General features: G+C 47.3%; 1 protein-coding gene across 1 annotated transcript in view; it reads right to left on the reverse strand.

Annotated features, from left to right (window-relative positions):
* The window catches only part of micall2a (mical-like 2a), a 91142-nt gene that overhangs the window by 33002 nt on the left and 32234 nt on the right, over positions 1-25906 (reverse strand). Inside the window, exons 3-6 of the mRNA XM_080206439.1 lie at positions 22148-22289; positions 15806-15951; positions 14756-14898; positions 1715-2628 (exon numbers count right to left, since the gene is read on the reverse strand). Coding sequence (XP_080062565.1) covers positions 1715-2628; positions 14756-14898; positions 15806-15951; positions 22148-22289 — 1345 coding nt within the window. The remainder of the gene's footprint in view (positions 1-1714; positions 2629-14755; positions 14899-15805; positions 15952-22147; positions 22290-25906) is intronic.

Raw genomic sequence — 25906 nt, forward strand, 5'->3', positions numbered from 1 at the left:
AAATGATGACTGAATCTCCTCCCACCACCCTTTTAGGCAGAGCACTCTACATCACAATAATTCACATTGTGAAATGAAATTATCAGCATCCTCCCTTTGGTTCATTTGCCATTTATCTCAAAGCTGAGTCCTTTTGTTGCTGACCCACCTGCCAGTGGAAACAACTTCACCTTATTAACTCTACCAAAACCCGTCATCACTGTAAACAGCTTGATTCAATCGCCCATTAACCTTCCCTGCTTTTAGGAGAATAATCCCAGCTTTCTCTAATCACCCCATATAACTGAAGAATGTGTCTACACGTCTCCAGGACATCCGATTAAATACTTCCTAATGTAATCACTGTGATGTGAAATAATCTGGCAACTGGCACCTCACAGCAAAGTGCCACAGACAGACTGAGAGTAATCATCTGTTTACCGGGGGGTGGGTTGAGGGGTGGCTGATGTCCAGGAGAAATGGGAGTAGCCACCAACAACCCCCCCCCCCCCCCACACACCCATCCCCTGTCCCATCCCGCCTGCCATTGTTCTTCTTTGAGGATGTTTCATTATGGTAAAGGCACTGTATACATAGAAGTTATTATTCATTAACCTGAATAGGCAGATGAGGGTGGAATCTAGTTAAGACATTAAGGGTCTTGCCTGCAGGCTGGAGAACCAGCGAGAGGTCCAGCCTGCCTCTTACCAGGAAGGCCCACCAAGCCACAAGCTAATCAGGCAGTGGCGAGGCCAGTGGCAGGCCTTGTCCCGGAACTGAGGCCCCAGAGCGGTGATCTTGTCAACTGAGAGCTGCCACCCAATCAGAGGTTGGCATCTCTTGTGCTCAGCAGCGCCACTGGAGAGGTCGTGGCGGCTGACGGAAGGACAGGCATTGGAGTTCTAGGATCACAGAGAGACTCAGGCCAGGGGTAAATAATGTGGAGGTGGCAGGGGGAGGGGTGCAGGGCAGGGGTTCGGCAGTGAAGGATGGTGGGTGGCTCTCAGTAGGGCCAATCCTCGTCAACATCTAGTTCCCCAATCAGGCACTGAGTGCCTTTGATGGAGGGACATCCCTATGCCCCCTCCCCAGGAGGTAACAAGCTGGCCGCACACTTTTATCTGCTGTGCGCACTGCATGGCGACAGGCTTGCCTGGGTCGATATAGTGACAGCGGGATGAGGCCTTTAAATGGTCATTAATTGGCCACTCAGGGACCTTACTTGGCAGCGGGACTGGAACGCTGACTATGGGCCACCCCGCCCAGAACATAATACAGGCTGAAGTGGGAAATCAGTGAGGTTCCCACACACCATCATCCTGCCTCAGTAAATGCCTTCCCACCTCCAAGCTCACCACCACTGAGAACACAGATCTAGACTGGGATCTCAGTTCAATATTTCATGTGAAAGAGGACGACTCTGATAATGCAGCACTCCCTCAGTGCCCTGTCCAACTGCAGCCTAGTTTATGTGGCTCAAGTTAAGAACAAGCGAAAGTCTATTTCTGAAGGTTTTGATCGCCAGATGCTAGATGGTCAGATGTGGAATAAGAGCACACACCGAGGCCAGAATTTTCCAGCCCTTCACACTGGCGGATCTTCCAGTCCTGCTGATGTGAAGAGAGATTTCAATGGTTCACTGGCCCCATCCCGAGGAAACCCGCAGCAGGGAGGGGCTGGAAATTTCAGGCCTGTAAGTTTGTACGCCAGTTTAACCAATCAGATGTAGACTAACCTTTAAAGTTGGTCTGCTGGGTCAGTCCACGCCCTGTTGCTTCATTCATGCTGGAAGCCCGGGTCAACAAAGAACGAGGGCTTCTAGGTGTCAATGGCATTAAAACTGCCTCAGAGTTGGCAGTCCCTTTTGTGACCGCAGGACGGGATGACTGCTCCCACATTGATACTGGCCTCCATTTGGAGCCTTGGGTCTGCGTGTGGCTGGGATCAGCCTTTTGCTCTGGGGTTGCAGATTGTTTAGATCCTGATTGAGCATTTTTCTGATTGCTAATGTCCAGCGTTATGGTCTTGGTGGTCTGGTGGCTGGTGGCCTGTGGCTCTGAAGGCTTATTGGCATTAAACCTGATGCCTGAGGTACCATCTTTGTTGATATTGTTGTCAAAGGGCAAATTCTTCTGGAGGACCGAGCGAGCCTTATCTTTGTCAGCATCAGAACTGGGCCTGGTAGTAGAGGTTGGACTCTTCAACACCTTGGTGTGCTCTTGACCTCCAGGTGTCCAAGGCCTCTGTGTTGTTGTCTCCATTGGACTGTGCTGCTTTTGCATTGGATCCTGAGAATGGAGGGAGCTCACTGGTGGTCCTGAATTAGGGGTCCCTGAGCTCATAAACCGTTGCTTTGCGGCCTGCATTCTCTCTGTATGGCTGCTGTCAGGTTTGACATCTGTCGGAGAGGCCTTGGCCTGTTTAGGGGTGATCGTCACGGCAGCGGGGCCTGTCACATGGCTGAGCACTGGCTCATGGACGGTAGGGGCTGGATCGTTGGGTTTGGCACTGAGCCAATGCGACGTTGGGATGATGCCGCTGCTGTTATTCTCACCAGCCTTGGTTTGGTGGTTTGTGCAGATGAAAGTTCCAGGCACAGGCCCAGCCTTGTACGCACCAGCCATGAGGGTATTGGAACACTGCTTGCACCTGTGGAAGGATGAAGTGAGATACAGAAGACAATGTGATTAAAGGAGTAAAACTCAGTTTTAAAGTTTGACCTATACTATAAGGGTAGCATTTAATTAGCTCTACATAGTCATCAATGAGAGGGAGTGTTTGATTGGAGGCACCTTATGTAATTTCCCTCCTCCCAACCAATTGTGAGACACAAAGAGACCAAGGTCACCTTCTACATCCTAATAATCACATGGTAAAAACAATAGCAACCAAACTCCATCAATTAGTCTACACCCAATGGTGGATAGCTCTGGAACCTGTTCAACCCAGATTTGCTACACTTACCAACTCTCAGGGAAAGAAGAATAAAGATTATGGCCAGAATGTTACAGCCGTTCATACCAGCAGGATTTTCCCATCCTGCTCCAGTAAACGGAGGTTTGACTGAACACCAAATTCTCCAACCTCGCTGCACGGGGAGAGCAATGTGAACGACTGATAAGGAGGAGAGAACCTGATCAAATTCTCCAACATCATTTCCTCAGTAAAGCTGAGCTGATTTAGCAGAGCTAACAAAATACTATAGAAATGAAAGGATCACAACCACAATTTACACACAGCAGTGAGGTTCGCTGAGGGATAAATCCAATGCTCAGTTCAAAATCAAACTTTGGGATCTTTAATGTCCACCTAAGATGATAGATAGTTCAACATCTTATGGGACCATTGACAACCCAGCATTCATTCAGTACTGCCCCATCTGACAATACTGCCTATTCATAACCCTCTGACAGTGCAGCACTCCCTCAGTACTGACCCTCTGACAATGCAGCACTCCCTCAGTACTGACCCTCTGACAGTGCAGCACTCCCTCAGTACTGACCCTCTGACAATGCAGCACTCCCTCAGTACTGACCCTCTGACAGTGCAGCACTCCCTCAGTACTGACCCTCTGACAATGCAGCACTCCCTCAGTACTGACCCTCTGACAGTGCAGCACTCCCTCAGTACTGACTCTCTGACAATGCAGCACTCCCTCAGTACTGACCCTCTGACAGTGCAGCACTCCCTCAGTACTGACCCTCTGACAGTGCAGCACTCCCTCAGTACTGACCCTCTGACAGTGCAGCACTCCCTCAGTACTGACCCTCTGACAATGCAGCACTCCCTCAGTACTGACCCTCTGACAATGCAGCACTCCCTCAGTACTGACCCTCTGACAATGCAGCACTCCCTCAGTACTGACCCTCTGACAATGCAGCACTCCCTCAGTACTGACCCTCTGACAGTGCAGCACTCCCTCAGTACTGACCCTCTGACAGTGCAGCACTCCCTCAGTACTGACCCTCTGACAATGCAGCACTCCCTCAGTACTGACCCTCTGACAGTGCAGCACTCCCTCAGTACTGACCCTCTGACAGTGCAGCACTCCCTCAGTACTGACCCTCTGACAATGCAGCACTCCCTCAGTACTGACCCTCTGACAATGCAGCACTCCCTCAGTACTGACCCTCTGACAGTGCAGCACTCCCTCAGTACTGACCCTCTGACAATGCAGCACTCCCTCAGTACTGACCCTCTGACAGTGCAGCACTCCCTCAGTACTGACTCTCTGACAATGCAGCACTCCCTCAGTACTGACCCTCTGACAGTGCAGCACTCCCTCAGTACTGACCCTCTGACAGTGCAGCACTCCCTCAGTACTGACCCTCTGACAGTGCAGCACTCCCTCAGTACTGACCCTCTGACAATGCAGCACTCCCTCAGTACTGACCCTCTGACAATGCAGCACTCCCTCAGTACTGACCCTCTGACAATGCAGCACTCCCTCAGTACTGACCCTCTGACAGTGCAGCACTCCCTCAGTACTGACCCTCTGACACTGCAGCACTCCCTCAGTACTGACCCTCTGACAATGCAGCACTCCCTCAGTACTGACCCTCTGACAGTGCAGCACTCCCTCAGTACTGACCCTCTGACAGTGCAGCACTCCCTCAGTACTGACCCTCTGACAATGCAGCACTCCCTCAGTACTGACCCTCTGACAATGCAGCACTCCCTCAGTACTGACCCTCTGACAATGCAGCACTCCCTCAGTACTGACCCTCTGACAGTGCAGCACTCCCTCAGTACTGACCCTCTGACAGTGCAGCACTCCCTCAGTACTGACCCTCTGACAATGCAGCACTCCCTCAGTACTGACCCTCTGACAATGCAGCACTCCCTCAGTACTGACCCTCTGACAATGCAGCACTCCCTCAGTACTGACCCTCTGACAATGCAGCACTCCCTCAGTACTGACCCTCTGACAGTGCAGCACTCCCTCAGTACTGACCCTCTGACAGTGCAGCACTCCCTCAGTACTGACCCTCTGACAATGCAGCACTCCCTCAGTACTGACCCTCTGACAGTGCAGCACTCCCTCAGTACTGACCCTCTGACAGTGCAGCACTCCCTCAGTACTGACCCTCTGACAATGCAGCACTCCCTCAGTACTGACCCTCTGACAATGCAGCACTCCCTCAGTACTGACCCTCTGACAGTGCAGCACTCCCTCAGTACTGACCCTCTGACAATGCAGCACTCCCTCAGTACTGACCCTCTGACAGTGCAGCACTCCCTCAGTACTGACTCTCTGACAATGCAGCACTCCCTCAGTACTGACCCTCTGACAGTGCAGCACTCCCTCAGTACTGACCCTCTGACAGTGCAGCACTCCCTCAGTACTGACCCTCTGACAGTGCAGCACTCCCTCAGTACTGACCCTCTGACAATGCAGCACTCCCTCAGTACTGACCCTCTGACAATGCAGCACTCCCTCAGTACTGACCCTCTGACAATGCAGCACTCCCTCAGTACTGACCCTCTGACAGTGCAGCACTCCCTCAGTACTGACCCTCTGACACTGCAGCACTCCCTCAGTACTGACCCTCTGACAATGCAGCACTCCCTCAGTACTGACCCTCTGACAGTGCAGCACTCCCTCAGTACTGACCCTCTGACAGTGCAGCACTCCCTCAGTACTGACCCTCTGACAATGCAGCACTCCCTCAGTACTGACCCTCTGACAATGCAGCACTCCCTCAGTACTGACCCTCTGACAATGCAGCACTCCCTCAGTACTGACCCTCTGACAGTGCAGCACTCCCTCAGTACTGACCCTCTGACAATGCAGCACTCCCTCAGTACTGACCCTCTGACAATGCAGCACTCCCTCAGTACTGACCCTCTGACAATGCAGCACTCCCTCAGTACTGACCCTCTGACAGTGCAGCACTCCCTCAGTACTGACCCTCTGACAGTGCAGCACTCCCTCAGTACTGACCCTCTGACAATGCAGCACTCCCTCAGTACTGACCCTCTGACAGTGCAGCACTCCCTCAGTACTGACCCTCTGACAGTGCAGCACTCCCTCAGTACTGACCCTCTGACAATGCAGCACTCCCTCAGTACTGACCCTCTGACAATGCAGCACTCCCTCAGTACTGACCCTCTGACAGTGCAGCACTCCCTCAGTACTGACCCTCTGACAATGCAGCACTCCCTCAGTACTGACCCTCTGACAGTGCAGCACTCCCTCAGTACTGACTCTCTGACAATGCAGCACTCCCTCAGTACTGACCCTCTGACAGTGCAGCACTCCCTCAGTACTGACCCTCTGACAGTGCAGCACTCCCTCAGTACTGACCCTCTGACAGTGCAGCACTCCCTCAGTACTGACCCTCTGACAATGCAGCACTCCCTCAGTACTGACCCTCTGACAATGCAGCACTCCCTCAGTACTGACCCTCTGACAATGCAGCACTCCCTCAGTACTGACCCTCTGACAGTGCAGCACTCCCTCAGTACTGACCCTCTGACACTGCAGCACTCCCTCAGTACTGACCCTCTGACAATGCAGCACTCCCTCAGTACTGACCCTCTGACAGTGCAGCACTCCCTCAGTACTGACCCTCTGACAGTGCAGCACTCCCTCAGTACTGACCCTCTGACAATGCAGCACTCCCTCAGTACTGACCCTCTGACAATGCAGCACTCCCTCAGTACTGACCCTCTGACAATGCAGCACTCCCTCAGTACTGACCCTCTGACAGTGCAGCACTCCCTCAGTACTGACTCTCCCACAGTGCAGCACTCCCTCAGTACTGACCCTCTGACAATGCAGCACTCCCTCAGTACTGACCCTCTGACAGTGCAGCACTCCCTCAGTACTGACCCTCTGACAGTGCAGCACTCCCTCAGTACTGACCCTCTGACAGTGCAGCGCTCCCTCAGTACTGACCCTGTAACACTGCAGCACTCCCTCAGTACTGACCCTCTGACAATGCAGCACTCCCTCAGTACTGACCCTCTGACAGTGCAGCACTCCCTCAGTACTGACCCTCTGACAATGCAGCACTCCCTCAGTACTGACTCTCCCACAGCGCAGCACTCCCTCGGTACTGACCCTCTGACAATGCAGCACTCCCTCAGTACTGACCCTGTGACAATGCAGCACTCCCTCAGTACTGACCCTCTGACAGTGCAGCACTCCCTCAGTACTGACCCTCTGACAGTGCAGCGCTCCCTCAGTACTGACCCTGTAACACAGCACTCCCTCAGTACTGACTCTCTGACAATGCAGCACTCCCTCAGAACTGACTCTCCCACAGCGCAGCACTCCCTCGGTACTGACCCTCTGACAATGCAGCACTCCCTCAGTACTGACCCTGTGACAGTGCAGCACTCCCTCAGTACTGACCCTCTGACAGTGCAGCACTCCCTCAGTACTGACCCTGTGACAGTGCAGCACTCCCTCAGTACTGACCCTCTGACAATGCAGCACTCCCTCAGTACTGACCCTGTGACAGTGCAGCACTCCCTCAGTACTGACCCTCTGACAGTGCAGCACTCCCTCAGTACTGACTCTCTGACAGTGCAGCGCTCCCTCAGTACTGACCCTCTGACAGTGCAGCACTCCCTCAATACTGACCCTCCCACAGTGCAGCACTCCCTCAGTACTGACCCTCTGACAGTGCAGCACTCCCTCAATACTGACCCTCCCACAGTGCAGCACTCCCTCGGTACTGACTCTCTGACAGTGCAGCGCTCCCTCAGTACTGACTCTCTGACAGTGCAGCGCTCCCTCAGTACTGACTCTCTGACAATGCAGCACTCCCTCAGTACTGACCCTCCCACAGTGCAGCACTCCCTCAGTACTGACTCTCTGACAGTGCAGCGCTCCCTCAGTACTGACCCTCTGACAGTGCAGCACTCCCTCAGTACTGACTCTCTGACAGTGCAGCGCTCCCTCAGTACTGACCCTCTGACAGTGCAGCACTCCCTCAATACTGACCCTCCCACAGTGCAGCACTCCCTCAGTATAGACTCTCTGAGAGTGCAGCGCTCCTTCAATGCTGACCTCCCTCAGGGATCAGAACGACCCCGCCCCCCGGCTTCCCCCCCAGACTGAGTGACTCAGTAACACATTGCTTCAATCAGCTGAAGCTACGGAAGGTTTAAAGTCACCAGCCTTCCAGGATTTGACTGGAGGGTGCAGGAATGGGAGATCATTCTCCAACACAATGTATGTTCCTGGAGAAAAATATAGGGACATTGAAAGATAATTTTAAAAAACAATCTTTGACCATTTACAAGATATAAAAGTATTGAAAATGGCGTGCAAAGGCTGTTTGACTTCAGTCAAGCATCATACTATTGGTTAATAAGAATTTTTGTTTTCCCACTGGAAGGGTGTACATCATGAGGACAGATGTTTTGACCAATAAATAGCTGGAACATGAGCACAAGTCATGTGATATAACCTCCAGGGATACATTTAATCACAGTTGGCAACCCTGTTGAAGATGCCAACTGCTGGGATTATATTGTTCTCAAAGTAGTTCGGCCTTCCTGCCCATCTGTAGCCAATGCGACACTCTCCCCCATTTTGAAGTTTCTCCCTGAGATGCCAGAAGAAAGAATGCTGATCACTGTGTTCTACAAAACCATCCCTTTCCTAGAACCCATTCTCCATTAGCCTGATAGTTCACCTGGAGCTGCTCCAAACTGACTGGATTCACTCATCCACACTTCACACACTCCAGCCTTTTGGTAATTCCCAGACTGCTGAATGCAGGACAGGTACGGTCTTTGACTCAAATCACATGCTGACAATAACAGCCAGCTTGAACAGACCGTTCACATTCTGTGCAGGGAATAGTTGCCACTTTTGGACACACACCAAGTATTCCCAACCATCACATTTCTAGATGGACAGACTGGGTTGGTATTTCCTTGGGCAACCTAATTAAGGCAATTAAGACTATAAGATGTAGGAGCAGAATTAGGCCATTCAGCCCAACGTTTCTGCTCCAGCATTAAATCATGGCAGATAAGTTTCTCAACCCCATTCTTCCACCTTTTCACTGTAACCTTTGATCTCCTTACCAATCAAGAACCTATCTATCTCTGTCTTAAATACACTCAATGACCTGATCACCACAGCCTTCTGCGGCAATGAATTGCATAGATTTACCACCCTCTGGCTGAAGAAATTCCTCCTTATCTCAATTAAAGGAGTCAATAAGGTCACTAGAGAAAAACTATTTCCTCTGGTCGATGGGGGAAGTCCCGAACAAAGGAGTCCCGAACCTGGAAGTTAGATCTGGGCCATTTAGAGGTGATTTCAGGATAGATTTCTTCCAATGCTAATCTGAAAATTTCCCTCAAGAAGCTGTTGAATTTGAGGAGTTAATTGAAAATTTCCAAACTGAGGTTGATAGATTTTTGTTAAGGATATTAAAACATGTGGAACCAAGGCCTTTAGATGAGGTGAAAATACAGCAATAAATTAACTGAAGAGTAGAACGGGCTCAAAGAACAGAATGGTCTATTCGTGGTCCTAAAGAGATGCACAATCAATTGACTTTACCTCAATGTGTCTCAGCAACGAGAACCCCACCACATCAGTGTAGCATTATTTCATTAGAGCCACCATCCCATTAACACTGAGTTATCTCACACTGAGCAGATTAGAGCTCATCTTCCAAAGATATAAGAACATTGTTTAACTCAATGACATTAGGAAAAATGTCAAGCTTTAGCTTAGTGGTAGCATCATCATTCAAGGTCAAAAGGTTATGTTTCAAACCCCACCACAGGAGCTCATATGCAAACTTGAGGCAAATCCATCAGAAAGGGAGTGCTCCATGTCAGAGAGGAGACATTCTGATGAGACATTAATCTGTGGCTCCACCTTCCCCCTCATATAGTCATGGCAATAAATGTTGAGTTGGTAAGTTCTCCCACTCTCATAAGCAACAGCACAAATTAATAGACTAGCTGAACATTATTGGATTGTTATTTTGTGGGATCTTGCTGTGTTCAAATTACATGCTGTGTTTCCTATGAAACAGTGACAGCACTTAATTTGCTGCAAAGTGCCTTGGGCTAACTGGAGGATATGAGGGGCACTATAGAAATGCAAACTTTTTCTTGCTATTAGTACTATTCAATTTTTAGATCCAAGCAGAATTCCTGGCAAATTCTCTGTAAATCTGTCAATCCACATTAATAATTGAAAGGCTGTAATGATGAACACCCACAGACTTGGTCAGGCGCACACTAAAGCTATTTATTAACAACGAAAACTGTACAGAGGCCGGCAGCCTACTGGTTGTCCCTACATGTCTTCTACACGTCTGCTGGATGTCTTCTGCCTAAGAGAGGACTCCACCCACTGAGGTAATTACCCACTCTCAGTCCAAATTGGTCCCTCTAGCCTGGTGACTCTCCACCTTAAAGGGAGAATCACCACAAAGAGCTTCGGTAAACACGTCACATTGTAATTGAACATTTCCACTTGTCTAAGCATAACGAGCCATTGAGGAGGTTCACCTTTTACACAGGTAGATCCAATATCAGCCATGATATTTACAATGCCTCGTAGCACTCACTACATGCTCACAGAAAATGTTTGGATTGCCTTTGATGTTGACTGGCGTTCTATTCTCATATTCTCTCTTTGACAGTCTTATTATCCTCTTCACCTTCCTTCTCAAACTATTGTATCTGATTTGTCTTTCATGTGAAGAATTCACCTGACATCCATCATACTTCCTCCGCTTTTGTTTCATCATACTCCCCAACTCCCCCATCTTCAAGGAGCCCTGTTTGTGGCTCACCTACCTTTCACCCGTGTTGGAAAGTAGCTAGCCTGTACCTGAAGTGTCTCCTCCTTAAAGATCACCCATTGATAAATTACACTTTATCCTGTCAGACTCTGATTCCACTTTATTCTTCACAACACAGTGAAATTAGCTGCCTTCCAATTTACAAGTGTTCCTTGCTCTTCTCCATTATGAATCAAAATCCTAAGAAATGATGGCCACTTTGACCCAAACTCCACCCCCCCCTTGATTGACTTGGTCCACCTCATTTCCCAGTCCCGAATCCAGCAATGCCAACTTTCCAATGGCACATTAACGTTCTGATCAAGGAGGTTCTCCTGGACACATTCCCTGAACACCTCCTCCTTCACCTTTGCTCTGATATTATCCCAATCAATACTTGAGATTGTAATTAAATTCCCCCAGTGTCACTACTCTATTGTTCTTGCATATCTTAGAATTATCATAGAACTCTACAGTGCAGAAAGAGGCCCTTCAGCCCATTGAGTCTGCACCAACCACAATCCCACCCAGGCCCTACCCCATATCCCACTAATCCCTCGAACTTATACATCCCAGGACACTAAGGGGCAACTTTAGCATGGCCAATCAACCTAACCCACACATCTTTGGACTGTGGGACGAAACCAGAGCATCCGGAGGAAACCTGCGCAGGCACGAGGAGAATGTGCAAACTCCACACAGACAGTGACCCAAGCCAGCAATTGAACCCAGGTCCCTGGAGTTGAGAAGCAGCGGTGCTAACCACTGTGCTACCGTGCCACCCCACAGATATCTCCATGATATCCCAACATGATTTGCATCTCTATTTCTCTCTTGCTCATTATTTGGAGTGTGACGCTACTATGTCTTTAAGGAATGTATTCGAATCATGTTGTCTACAGTTTGTAAGCAAGCCTTTTTTTTGTTTTTATTATTGGCACCGATTTGAGGTCCATTTATTGCTGCTTAAATGATTTAAATGGGTTTTTGTTTATTTCTAATCTGGGCCTAATGCACACTCTGGGAGTTTATGACCCTATCTGAATTATTATGGGGAGAATGATTGACAGTTCAGGTGGGACAGTATTTTTTTCTCCCAAGAGTTCTTTCACTTTCAGCTTTGGCAGCTGGCTAGTTAGGAGATGCTGGACTCCAAACTGAAAAGTAGTATGTATGTGTGTCTCTCCCTGGAAATTCGGATGGCTAGTTGGAATCAGTCTTTCTTACTTTACAGGAGTGGAAACTTTGCTATTGGTGGTCTGCTAGCTCGGGGACAGCAGTAGTTCTGACTCTACCTCGACGTATTGGGATATCCAGAACAGAGAAGCTAGAGTATCAATTCTCCAATCACAAGATTAATTCACAGTAGGTATTGCAGAATTGCAAGTTCCAGCATGACGTGAGCATTCTTATTTTCTGTGCTAAACCTGAGATGGGTGTATGTTTATAAGGAGGTTTTGTTGTGTTGGAACAGTGCCTTTAGTTGTTAAGGTTTATACAATATCATGGTTGTGTTTTTTTTTCCTTGTTTGTAATTGGTAAAAGTGATTGCTAATTTTCTTTCTATGTGTTAACTGTATTCTTAAATAAACTTTGCTTGATAAAAGCTTCCTAGTGGGTCATTTGAATCATACCTGGAGTGAAATATCTTATGCTTACCCTAGCCAAATTCAGATTGCAAACTTATGGTCTAGGCTGACTTCACAAAATACCTTGGCGTTTCCAACCTGGATTCTAACATGAGACCTGTAGGATATCCTGAGTAGAGTGATTTTTCCTTTTTTGCTTCTGAACTCTAAACAAATGGACTGTATTTGCCCCCTCAGAGGTATCCTCTCTTTCTAACCCTGTAATGTTTTGTTGAAATATTATTACTACCCTAATTCGCTTTTCACTTCTCTATTTCTTCTGAATACTTTATATCCTTGTATATTCAGTGCCCAGTTTACATCATAGTCAAGCCATGTTTCTATTATCTCCGTATTCCCTTTTGGTGCTTTTGGTTCACTAACCTTATTCTCCACACCTTCTGCATTTACATACACACATTGTGATCCTCTCATTGCATTCTCTGTCATCCTTCTTAGTCTGCTACTATCTAATCTGGTACCACCTCCTCCTCTAACACTGTTCAATCTCTCACTGAATGCATCTTATTTCTCTTTTCTACTTCTATATGCTGGTGCCTATTCCCTTGTCAATTTAATTTAAATCCTCTCCAACACACTAGCAAACCATTCTGCAAGGAATGAAGGAGCTGTAACCCGTCCAATTTGAATAAGTGCCTCCTGTCCCAGAACTAGTCCCAGTATCAGAGTTTGAAGCCTTCCCTCTTACACCAAGCCACAAGATTCTCACCATCTTCCTATTTCTATTCTGCCAGGACGAGGCAGAATAGGTTCTACTTTATAATTTCCTCTCTTACTCCTGTGGCACAGTGGTTAGCACTGCTGTCCCACAGCACCAGGGACCCAGGTTCAATTCCGGCTAACTGTCTATATGGAATTTGCACATTCTCCTTGTGTCTGCGTGGGTTTCCTCCAGGTGCTCATTTCCTTCCACGCTCCAAAAATGTGCGGGTTAGATTGATTGGCCATGCTAACATGTCTCCTAGTGTCAAGGGGACTGGTGGGGTCAATACTTGAGGTTATAGGGATAGGGCCTGGGTGGGTTTATTATAGGTGCAGGTTCAATGGGCCAAATGGCCACCCTCTGCACTGTAGGGATTCTATGACATCAATGACTTGTTCTCTTTGTCATTGGTAATAATGTGAACCACAACTTATGACTTACTGCTTTCCCATTGTACAATATTCTGCAACGTTTTTGTGATTTATCTGACACCAGCAAGGCACTACACCATGCAGGTCTCACCCTCATGATAACAGTTACAGAAATGCTTGTCTGTCCTTCTGACTATCCTCCTAACTATGGAATCTCTGATAACAACTGTATTTCTACACTTTACTGTTCCGTCCTGTGCACTCCCATGTCCATTGGTGCCATGATTTGGGCTGTACTTCTTCAGCCCAGCAGTCTCCAATACAGAGTACCTGTTTGAGAGTGGCATACACCCTGAAGACTTTCCTACACTCCTTCCCTCTGCCTACTCTCCCATGTGGTCACCCATGTACCGTACCTAATTCCCAATGCCTGAAAGGTTGTCACTTTCTGCAACGTATGATCCAGAAATCTCTCATTCGACCTGATGTTGTACAGTGACTCCGGCTGCACCTCAAGCTTGGCAATCCTGAGCTCAAGCTGAAGCAATGGGAGACCTCTCCCCCAGGTCTCTCTCTCTCTCTCCCCTTCCAGGTCTCTCTCTCCCAACCCCCACCCCATCCCTCGGGTCGCTCTCTCTCTTTCTTCCCCAGTCTCTCTCTCTCCCCCCATCCCACCCCCGGGTCTCTCTCTCTCTCTCCCCTTCCAGGTCTGTCTCTCCCAACCCCCACCCCATCCCTCAGGTCTCTCTCTCTTTTTCTTCCCCAGTCTCTCTCTCTCCCCCCATCCCACCCCCGGGTCTCTCTCTCTCTCTCTCTATACCCCAGTCACTCTCTCTCTCTCCCCCCCTGGGCTCTCTCACTCTCTCTTCCACCCCACCCCTCCCTGGTCTCTCTCTTCCCCCTCCCCCACCCCCGACACCCCCAGTTTCTCTCTCCCTCTTTCTCTCTACTTCAATCTCTCTCTCTCTCTTCCCCAGTCTCTCTCTCCGCCCCCAGCCTCTCTCTCTCTCCAAGTCTGTCTTACTGAGTCCACTCCAGTCTCACTATCTCTCCCCGAGTCTATGCCTTTATAACTCTCTCTGGGTCTCGCTGTCTCCCTCTCTCTCTCTCAGCCCACAAAATTATCAAGCAACACAGAGCTGTATAAAGTGGTATTGATGCGTTTGGTCAAAGAGGTCACTTCTAAGGAATGTCTCAAAGGAGGTAGAGGAGTAGGAATTTAGGGAGAGATATGGCCTTGATGCCAAAGCGAAAAGAAACATATTTGGGCCCATATCTGACCTGAAACAGCTTCTGTGATAAAGTTTCCCGTCTACTAAGTATCGCTGAACCAACAGAACTGGTTTTTTACAGATGGTGCAGCAGCTGGACAAAGTCCCCGACTTATTGGACCGATTAGCAGCATCAGCGAAGGGAACTTTGTTCTAGAGAGAAAAGAACATAACAATGATTTCACTTTTATTCCTGCATTAACCGAGAGTGGGTCACGAGACGTCCCCCTGATTGAAGTGCCAACTTCCTACAATGCCAAGACGCAGTGTTCACTCTGAGTGTGCAGGTGGCATTCCTCATAACTGGAGTGTAACAATTCAGAGTGTAAGTTAACCGTTCCCACGAGATTGAGGGAATGTAATCAAGTGGAAAGCAGGAGAACGTGCAGGAGGAAAAATGATGCAAAGCAAAAGGAGATGGCCATAAGTGCAAAAACGGAAGATGGTTCTTAAGGAGGTGTAAAGGGATTAGGATGGGGGCACGATCGGTTGGTGAGACAGCTAATGTGCGATCACATTAATGCCAATAGCTTGGGGTTCAATTTCCTCATTGCGGCTGATCAGATTCAGGGCCTGTCTGCCCTTTACCCTTCCCCATGGTCAAAACCAGGGCACTTCACTGCTGCTTGGCAAATAATCGAGAAGCATCATCAGGCGGAGAACACAAGAAGAAAAGGGCATCGCAGAGTCTCTGAGCAGATACTGACCTTCCCTTTTCATCTTTCATTCCTTTCCCCTCTCTGTGTCTCTGTACTTGCTTCACAATCTAGGGCGCAATTTTCCAACTTTTCCTTCCAGTGAGATTTTCCAGTCCCGCCTCAGGCAACCTCCCACATCAGACTTCCCGGCCACAGGAAGAACCCGCCAGTGGCCAATGGCAAGCTGTCTCCTCCCCGGGAAACCACACTGCGAACCTTTCCCAAAGCTGGGAGTGTTCACTCTCTTTCTGTTTCTACAGACGCTATCTGATCTCTCGAGTGTTTCCAACATTTTCTGTTTTTACTGGGTGAAAAATGTGTCCAGCCACAAGTTTAATCATGTCTCAGAAACCACAACTCACCGCTGGTGCCACCCTAGATGTCGGTGGAGCACTGGGTGTCAGTGTATCCTTGGGCACTTTGGGTTTGGTCTCAGGGGTGGACTTCTTCTGCACTGGCTGCTCGTTCGAATCAGGGGCCGGCCGCTTGATGTGAGCCATACCACCAACTGCAAAACAGAAAGCTGCCTGTGAGAACACAATCTCAAATACAAAACTAATGGCCCCCCTGACAGAAAGGGTGGGACTTTACACCAGGTGAGTTACAGTTAGCTCTTCACGTGTTTTCCATGATCCACAAAATACAGTGCGGATTGGAACCCTCGATTAGCGGAGCCCCAACCAGGAATCCCTCCCTCCCAACAACAAATCTCACTCCATTAACACTTGTGTTAGGGACCGGATCAGAAACTCCAAGGTACTTTGTGAAGTCAGCCGAGACACTAACTTTTACATTTGAATTTGACATTATGGTGAGCTTGAGGTGTTTCATTCCAGGTATGATTCAAATGACCCACTGGGAAGCTTTTATCAAAACAAACTTTATTTAAGAGCACAGTTTATTTATTATTTATAAGTTTATTTATTAGTCACAAGTAAGGCTTACATTAACACTGCAATGAAGTCACTGTTCAGGTCAATGCACCTAACCAGCACGTCTTTCAGAATGTGGGAGGAAACCCACACAGACACAGGGAAAATGTCCAAACTGCACACTGACAGTGGCCCAAGCCGGGAATCGAATCTGCACCCTTGGCACCATGAGGCAGCAGTGCTAACCATGCCACCCTTTTAGGATATAACAAAAAGAATAAGCATAACCTCTTACCAATTAAAATACTTAAACATGACAAATGGTAGCACAGTGGTTAGCACTTCAACCTCACAGGTTCAAACCAGGTTCAATTTCCGACTTGGGTCACTGTCCATGTGGAGTCTGCACATTCTCCCTGTGTCTGTATGGGTTTTCTCCGGGTGCTCCAGTTTCCTCCCACAGTAAAGACGTACTGGTTAGGTGCTAAATTCTCTCTTAGTGTATCTCAACAGGAAACGAGTGTGGCTGTTAGGGCATTTTCACTATAACTTCACTGCAGTGTTAATGTAAGTCTACTTGTGACACTAATAATAAATAAATAAACAAAATAAAGTACAATTCTTAACTGGTAGCTATCTCTATTTTTCTAATTTGGCAATATCCCCCACAGGCATGAATCCCTTCTTTAGAACCAGTTAACACAGAAAGCACTGATGCTTACATGGGTACTGGTTTTCCAGTCTTTTAACACCTCTGGGCAAAGATCCAGTCAGCAGTTTTCAGAGAAGGATATATCCTCAAACAGCAGAACCTCAGAGAAGTAAACCTAGTCTGTGGCAGCTTCCAGTCTTCAATCCACACTTCAGAGATGGAAAGGGATAACTCTCTCTATGAATTATCTATGTAAGCCTAGCTCCACCCCATCATATGACCTTACCTATTGATCAATCTAATCAAATCCTTCCATAAAATCCCAGGAGAACACTAAGAACAGCAGAACATCACTAATCCAGATTATAACAAACATTCTAGAGAAGGCTGCTGCTGTAACAATACAGGACCCAGCAGCGCCAGTGAAATGGAAGGGACTGCTAAAAACATTCTGCACAGAAACACGACTAAAATGCATTTCTTAAAGGCATGGTGTCATGACGCTTGGTGCAGCTGAACACTTGGAGAGATCAGGAAACACCAAATGCAAACTCTTTCAAAATGTCAGTACCTCAATGGCTAGATAGATAGTTATTGTTGGATTAAGATGCTAGACACAGAATCTGGATAGATACAACAAGATGTGACATTTAGCATCAGAAAATAGAACATTAAAAATCAGCTGGTTCAAGTCCCAGAGTTGGCCACAAGATCTAGGCTGTCAGTGCAGAGTGCAGGGGTGGGATGGCTTCCTGCTGCACTGGAATACTGAGGGAGGGGGTTCAGCTGAGGGTGCGGTCTTTTGACTCAAATGTTAAACTGGGGCCCCATTGTCCATTGTGAAGAGGAAGCACTATTTTGAAGGGGAGTAAAGGAATTGTCCATAATGTTTTGGCCACTATTTATTCCTCATCCAATCTCATTAAACAACAGATTCTATCCGTGGGAGCTGTTGTATACAACCTGACAGCTATATTCTTCCTACATTACGACAGTGTCTGCACTTCAAGAGTACATTAAGGGCCAGAAGACACAGAGACATTCTGAGATTGTAAAAACCTGATAAAAATGTGAATCTTTCTTTCTTCAAGCACCGATAATCGGAAGAAATTCCAAATTCTCAGAAGGGGGAATAAATGCAACTTTGCCAAATTCTTCACATTCCATAAACAATTAAAAACCAGCTTACATTATTTTTGCGAAAGTGATGGGGTTAGATGAAGAGGGTTTGGGAGAAAGTTTATGTGGAGCATAAACATCAGCTGTGGACCAGTTAGGCCGACAGCCTGTTTCTAGTCTATTGACTCTCTGCAATGTTCTGGCAGAGGTTTGTAAACACAGCTGTGTTTGAAAAAGAGCAACAAGATACCAGTGGACACCAGTCCGCCCACCCTTTCCTCACTGTGGCGTGATCTCACTCTTCAATCCCAATCCTTTTTCATGTTGATCATGAACTGGTTTCCACATGCCAACAGCTAAGGTACCAAGGAGACATGTCCTAACATGCTGGAGAAACATGTTCAGTGCAGTGTGGTACATCCCCTGTAATGTTGGATGGGGGTCTTAAAGTGAAAGAGCAAAGATTGAGCTGCTTTGAGGTAAGTTGTTTGTCGGTGATCTCTAAGAAACATGTTGTATGGCTGCTACATGAACATGGCTGTGATGCCCTTAATTACTGCACTCCCCGATTATCTAGGGTCACAGAAGATGATTAACCATTTTCAACACCACTCCTTTATTGTCACTAGGCCAGAATCCTGGAACTCCTGAGTTAACGGCAGGAATACTTTCACCACATTGACTGCAGTGGTTCAAGAAGAAGGTTCACCACCACGTTCTCAAGGGCAGCTGGAGAGGGCCAATAAATGCCACTGATGCTCACATCCCAAGCATGAATTACAAGGCAGGCTGCTAACAGCTTAATGTGCAGCCACTGACCATTCTGATCGAGGAAAGCTTTACAAGCTGATTGAATGCTGAACCCTTTGGATCCCTATCCAAGCCCACACACACTCTTAGCCCTGCTGCCTTCCTACTATTGGGCACAGGCAGGAAAACTACTGGGGTTGCCAACTCTGTTTGAGGTATTCCTGGTGGTGTCACCACATGAACTCCAACCACAATCTGCAACATACCCCCCACCGCCCTCTTCTGCCCTCCAACACCATCACACACACTCCACACATTGTCCATCCTCCAAACATACTGCCTTCCCGTGCCCATGTAGAAAGTAAATGGACTCTTCATTTCCCAACTGAATTAATCTTTAACAGTTAGGGAAGTAACCTCCTTCCCCAATCTCCGATATTTTGTTACACCAATAAATGAAGATTTCAGAGAGGATGAAAAGTTGCACAAGTCTATTTAGTTCTCCAATAAACTTTCTCCTGCAGCTCTGTTCTAAGGATCAATCTCTGACTCCTGGGGTTCATACAGCGGGTGCCAACACAGCCATGCAACAATCCAGAACCAATCGCACATCAGGGAACAAAGGGGCTGCATGCAAAGTGGTCCCTTTAAGATGCACATATATGTGATCATGCGGCAATCTTAAAAGGACCACACAGTCCAACAAAAGGGCCGCACAAACTGAAGGCACATTAGGAGCAGCCTAGTTGGCACCCCTAAAAACGATATAATTCCAATCTCTGCAAACACAGGCTTCGTCAAACACTGTAAGAAGTCTCAGAACACAAGGTTAAAGTCCAATTGGTTTGGACTTTAACCTGGTGTTGTGAGACTTCTTACAGTGTTTATCCCAGTCCAACGCCGGCATCTCCGCTTCATCAAACACCACAGCCCATTACAAACATTATAAAAACACAGCTCCTTTCATAGTGAAACTTGTGGGAAGTTTCAGCCAGACAAGTCCTAGCATGCAATATATCTCAATGAGATCATCTGTTGTATACAGTTATTCAATAGGGAGACTCCCTGTTTCCCCTCCCCCACCCCACCTCACCTCACCTCACCCTAGGGCAACAGACCATAAGATCGTGCCAGATCAATTTAGTGCTAACAGAAAAATGAAATCGAAAGTCAGTCAGCCACGATATCAGACAGGATTAACATCTCATGACATCAGGGGAGAAACACCTCTGGATGTTACAGATGCCTTCAAAACAGAATAAACAGGTGGCCGAGGATCTGCCTGAAACACCCCTCCCCACTTCTGATATGGTGGGTGCAAGACAACCTGGGCATCTGAAAGGTACCAGGTCAATATTGAAGGAGAGTGCGGGAATTCTCCTTGGCTTCCTGGTTAATATTTATCCCTCAATCAATGCCACTAAAATACAGATTGCCTGCTCATTAACACCTTGTTGATTGTGGAAACTTGCTTCACTCAAACTGTGATGTCGAAAACGCAGCAGCCAATGAACATTACTTTTCGAAAAAAGCACCTCATTTGTTTAAAAACATTTTGGGATGTCCCTGCGGTTTAAAGGTGCTATGTAAATGCAAGTCCTTCTGTTTGATGAGTTGAGTCTGTTTTTTTCAGACGACCATTCTCTTCTTGAGAAAGCAAGTTGGATGCCAGTATGGTAAGGCATAAGGAAATGTTGACAAGGTATTAAGAAGTTCTTGTTTGCAATTCATCTCTCAGTGTCCATCCCAACACATGAACAGTCACTCAAGAATGAGGTGCTGAGGTGGTCAGCATCTTTGAAACAAAAGGAAGAAAGTTTATGGAGTGTGGAGGGAGGAAAGGAGAGAATGTCCAGATAGATGGTTGGCCGAGGGGGTTACTGTGTTTTACCCTTCAGTTAAAACTACTCACATCAGCAAAGTTGGAATCAAACAAAACAACAGAGCCAGATTGGTGTAAATTTTTGCCACACATTGTCCAATTTTAACTCCCCTGCAAAAGATTTTGGTGGTGTGATGCTGGCAGATCCTAACCACTAGGCCCAATGTGAATGGTGCTGGTCAGCTGCTCAGTGAAAGCAGCGGCTTTCCAGTCTAGTGGCAAGGTGAAAGCCAGGATGGGAAAAAGGCCAATATTGGATAGGGCACCAGCACTGAGAAGGCCCCCCAACAACAAGTCAAGCCTGGCCACTGGGTTTTGCAAGGCTGGGGAGGGAAGCTGGGCATCAAGGGTGGCAGAGTCCAGACTTTGCTTGCCGGGTCTGGCAGGGCCCAGTGCCCACCAGGGAGAAATGCTGAATTCAGAGTCGCTAAATGAGTGCCTCACTCAGGAACAGGTCAGAATGTCCTGAGATGCCACTCCTGTAATATAAGCCTAATGTGCATTGATTAATGAGGCTGTCATGGGATTCTCACCAGAGTCAGCAAAAAAAAAATTGGGGAACAACAGCTTGCATTTATATAGCACCTTTAACAACAAGGTGCTGCACAGAACCCTGATTAAGTAAACATTGACACTGAGCCGCATTGTGGGCAGGTGATGAAAAGAGGTTATTACATCATTCCAAGATGACGTGGGGTGTATATTGTTTACATGAACAAGTATATCCATAAGGCCACATCAGGCACTATGGGAGTGTGTAACAAACTCATATTGTAGCCTTCAGCCCAGAGAAAGCAATGTGATAAACTATACAAAACAAAAGCTCCAGAATCCATATCAAATGTGTGATTTCTTTTGGAGTTCTGGAAACCACAAGACATAATGAGGGCAGCTTTTAATGAACATCTTAAAGGAGGAGGAGAGAGAGAGGGAGCAATAGAGAGAGGGAGAGAAAGCAATAGAGAGAAAGAGAGAGAGAGAGACAGAGAGGTACAGGGATGGACTTCAGAGTTTGGGACCCGGGCAGTTAGAAGAACAACTGCCAATGCTGAAGAAACTAAAATCAGAGATGTTGAGGATACCAGCATTGAAAAAGCTCTGGAAGGTTGTCAGGATGGAGCAGTTACAGAGATTAAGAGGGGCAAAGGCATGGGAAATTTAAAAGCAAGGAGAAAGTTTTTCAAATCGAGGTGTTGTAGGACAGGGAAGCCAACATGAAGCAGTGAACTTTGGGAGTGGAATGGAGAGCATGGAAACTGCTTTCTCAATCCTTTCTTGCCTGTCAGAAAGGGTTGTTTAAAAATCTCACCCTTAGAAATGCAACTAGCATCATGGGGACAGAAGGGGGAGTCAGGGGTCAGCCCCAAGCTGGGGGTAAGCAGTTTGGATAGATCACACCAGCAGGATTGGCCCACAGAAGGTTACTCACTCGGTGAACGGCCTGTGAAGTAGTTATAATACTGTGAGACATAGGTCAGGATACTCAGTCTGTCCGGGACTTTCAGCGCCACCATGTCCTCCGCATCCAGCAGTGCTGGAATTCCCAACTCCTCCTCTGCCACTCGGAATGCCTGAAAGCAACAGCAAGAGTTCAGGTGACAGGTTTTGCAAAGACTGACTCCCAATCTGACAGGAACGTCCAAAGCAATTCCTGCCCCGCACCCCCCACACCACCCCAGAGTATTTTTATTAAACACAGCAGGAAAAACTTGCAAAAAAAATGTAAAAACGGTGTCCAGCAAACACCCGAGAATTTAAATCCAAATAAGAAAGGCAAGTGAGATGAAATGGGAGAGAAAGATGACACCAGATGAGTCATTCTCGCAAAATCGTAAAGAGTCGGTGCAGACTCAATGGGCTGAATGGCCTCCCAGTGCACTGCAGGGATTCTGTAATTCTAGGTTTCTTATAAGGATTACAGTTCTTAGCTGTGTCTGAGCGGACAGCACTCTGGTCTTGCACCCAGAAACTTCAGAGTTAGGACCGAATTTCCCCAGGGTTGCTGGGGAAAGGGGGGGTCTAGATTTTGCCAGCAGTATTGGGAACCCACTGGCAAGAAGCCAATTAGGCAGCTGTCCCCAGGAATATAGCCCCCCCTCCAAAATAACTCCTGAAAAGGGTGGTCATCAGACCCCCAATTTGGCCCTGACATCCAAATCTCAAAGTTTACAGGAAAATCCTGCCCATGAGCACCGGAAACTTAGACAGAGGTTCCAGTGCAGGACTAAGGCAGTGCTGCTTTCCAGATGAGTCTTTTTAAACCAAAACCATTCTCTCAGGAAGGCATTGAAGACCCCCTGGCACTACATCAAAGGAGAGCAGGGATGCTTTCCCAGCAGATATTTGTCACTCAACCAATACAATTACAATCTGTTCATTATCACATTGAGGTTGTTGGATCTTGCTGTGTACAAATTAGTTGTCGTGACTCTAACATTATAACAGTGACTAAGCTTCAAAAACATTTCCCCTGGCTACAAAATACTTCAGGGGATCCCACACGTGATGAATCAGGCTATTGAAATGCAAGTTATTTTGTCAGTGGAGGTCAGAAATGCACTATAAATGAAAGGAAACACGGACTATTAAAGAGAGATATTCCTCAAGTACATTAAAGCAACACCAGCATCCACAGGTTAACAGTGTTCAAACTTCCAACCTCATTTCATAGCTCAAGAAGACTTGAAGCTGAGGGATTCATTCTATCAGTAAGGATGACTTCAGAAACATTGATCTCCAATTGCCAACATAGCTAATTCAGGGAGAAGAATAGAAAATGCACAGCAGATCAGATGGCACAGTGATTAACGCTGCTGCCTCACAGTGCCGGGGACACAGGTTCGATTCCTGGCCAGGGTCAGCACTGTTGTGTGAGGAGCGGGGAACCTCAGGGGACAAGTGGTGCATGGGGAAGTTGGAAGGAAGCCTTGTACAGGGCAGTCTGTGGCAGGTAGAGAGGGCATCTCGCCTTGCCCAGATTTCTCGCCCCTCAGCCTGCTGCTAGGTGCCCATCTCCTAGCACCCAAAATGGCTCTTGTCAGAGCTGGGAAACTAGAAGCTAACTGGCAGATACCAGCCAGCCTCCTCTTAATTGGCCCTAACAAGGCTCTAAGTCAGCCTAATTAGTAGCTGCTGGTTGGACATGGGGATGGCTATGTCACTTCTAAACCCGCCTCTGCCCAATCAGCTGGTTCTGGGAAGTGCATTGAGAAACTGGCATGCCGTTGGTGCTGGTATTCTTGGGTCTTGTTCATTCTCACTATTGCCTTCAGCAGGGCCCCAACATCCAGCCCAGCACATTTATATCCATTCACCCACATGGTCCGTTGGTCAATATATGCTGTAGCTAAGGCCAAGCATCCTTAGCTTGGCCAATGGAGGATCTCTTAATTTCAATGACTCATCTGTGCCTTGGGCAGAGTTCTCTCACATCACTCCTTCAATTGGATTTTGCAAAAGGGTAAGGAAGGAGGAGAAATTTCCCATTAAAGAAGATGGAGAAAGATTGCTCCCGTTCTGATGGCATGATCCATTCAGCTCTCTTTACTATCCAGCTATTGACTGATCTGTTTATAATTTAGTTTAAAGTTTATTTATTAGAGACACAAGTGGGCTTACATTACCACTGCAATAAAGCTACTGTAAAAATCCCCCAAACGCCACACTCTGGTGCCTGTTTGGGTACACTGAGGGAGAATTTAGCATGGCCAATGCACCAAGCCAGCACATCTTTCAGACTGTGGGAGGAAACCGGACATCCCGAGGAGACCCACACAGACATGGGGAGAACATGCAGACTCCGCACAGATGGTGACCCAAGCCAGGAATCGAACCCAGGTCCCTGACGCTGTGAGGCAGCAGTGCTATCCCACCACTCTTCCCCCCTCCCCCCCCAATGCAAAACATTAATTAGAAACAATAATAGGGGAAAAGAAAACTGACAGGATTTTGGAGATGTTTGGGTTAACCGTGGAGAGTGAGCACAGATTTGAGAAAGGCTGATTGTATTTGACTGAGCAAATTGAACTTTACGGTGAAGTTACAGAGAAAGTTAAAGGAAAGTAAATGGATGTTGGAATTTTAAAAATGTGTTTGACAAAGTACAACATAAAAGGGGGGGGGGGTCAGTGTCAGCTTGAATAAAGAATTGGCATAAGAACAGAAAACAGTGAGTGTTATTAAATGATTTTCAGACTGGAGGATGGGAGTCAGTGGTGTTCCCCAAGGGTCAGTATGAGGACTACTGCCGTTCCATACTGTATATAAATGACTCGGATATTGGAATTCAGAGTCAAGTTTCATAAATTGTCAATGATTCCACACTTGGAGATACGGCAGGCAGGGAGGAAGGGTGTTCTCACGCAGCTGAAATTGGGTGGGGATATATCAGCAGAATGGACAGAGACGGAATTTAATACAAAGATGTGTGAGCGGATACATATTGGCAGAAGGGAAAGGGAAAAGCAATATGGACTTAATGGCACTGTTCGAAAGGTGACCTGGGGGTTCATATACAAAGCTCTTTGAAGATGCCAGGACATGTTGAGGGACAGGTAGAGAAGCATATGGGATCTTGGGCTTCATAAATGGAAGTATTGAGTACAAAATCCTGGAAATCATGCTGAATTTGTCTAAACTTCTGGTTAGGCCACAATTCGAATACTGTGATCACTTCTGATCGACACTCTTCAGGAAAGAAGGGGGGGTCCTCGAGAGGAGATGTCCCAGGATGGTTGCTGGGTTGAGGGATTTTAACTGCATGGTTAGTTCAGAGAAACTGGGATTCTTTTCCTTGGAGCAAAGGAGGTTGGGAGAGGTGTACAAAATGATGACAGATTTAGATAAGGTGGACAAAGAAAAGCTGCTCTCATTAGTACCAGGAACTGGGAACACATACTTAAGGAGAAGGGATGCAGGGGAGATGTGAGGAAGAATTATTTTTGTTTAGCGAGTTGCAGCTCATTGCCCCACAGTAATACAGGAAGTGGAGCTAGTGAATGATTTCAAATAGAGGTAGGACACGCAAGTGAAATAAACTTGCAGGGCAACAAGGATAGGGCGGGGGAATGGGATTAATTAGTTTGATCTACAGAGAGCCGGCCAAATGCCCTCCTTCTATACCGTAATGAGTCCACCACGCATATTTCCAAATGCACACACTGTTCAGTGAATTTCTCCCAAGTGCACA

This window comes from Carcharhinus amblyrhynchos, chromosome 18, assembly GCF_965287045.1.
Source record: "Carcharhinus amblyrhynchos chromosome 18, sCarAmb.v2.hapA, whole genome shotgun sequence".
Taxonomy (NCBI): Eukaryota; Metazoa; Chordata; class Chondrichthyes; order Carcharhiniformes; family Carcharhinidae; genus Carcharhinus; species Carcharhinus amblyrhynchos.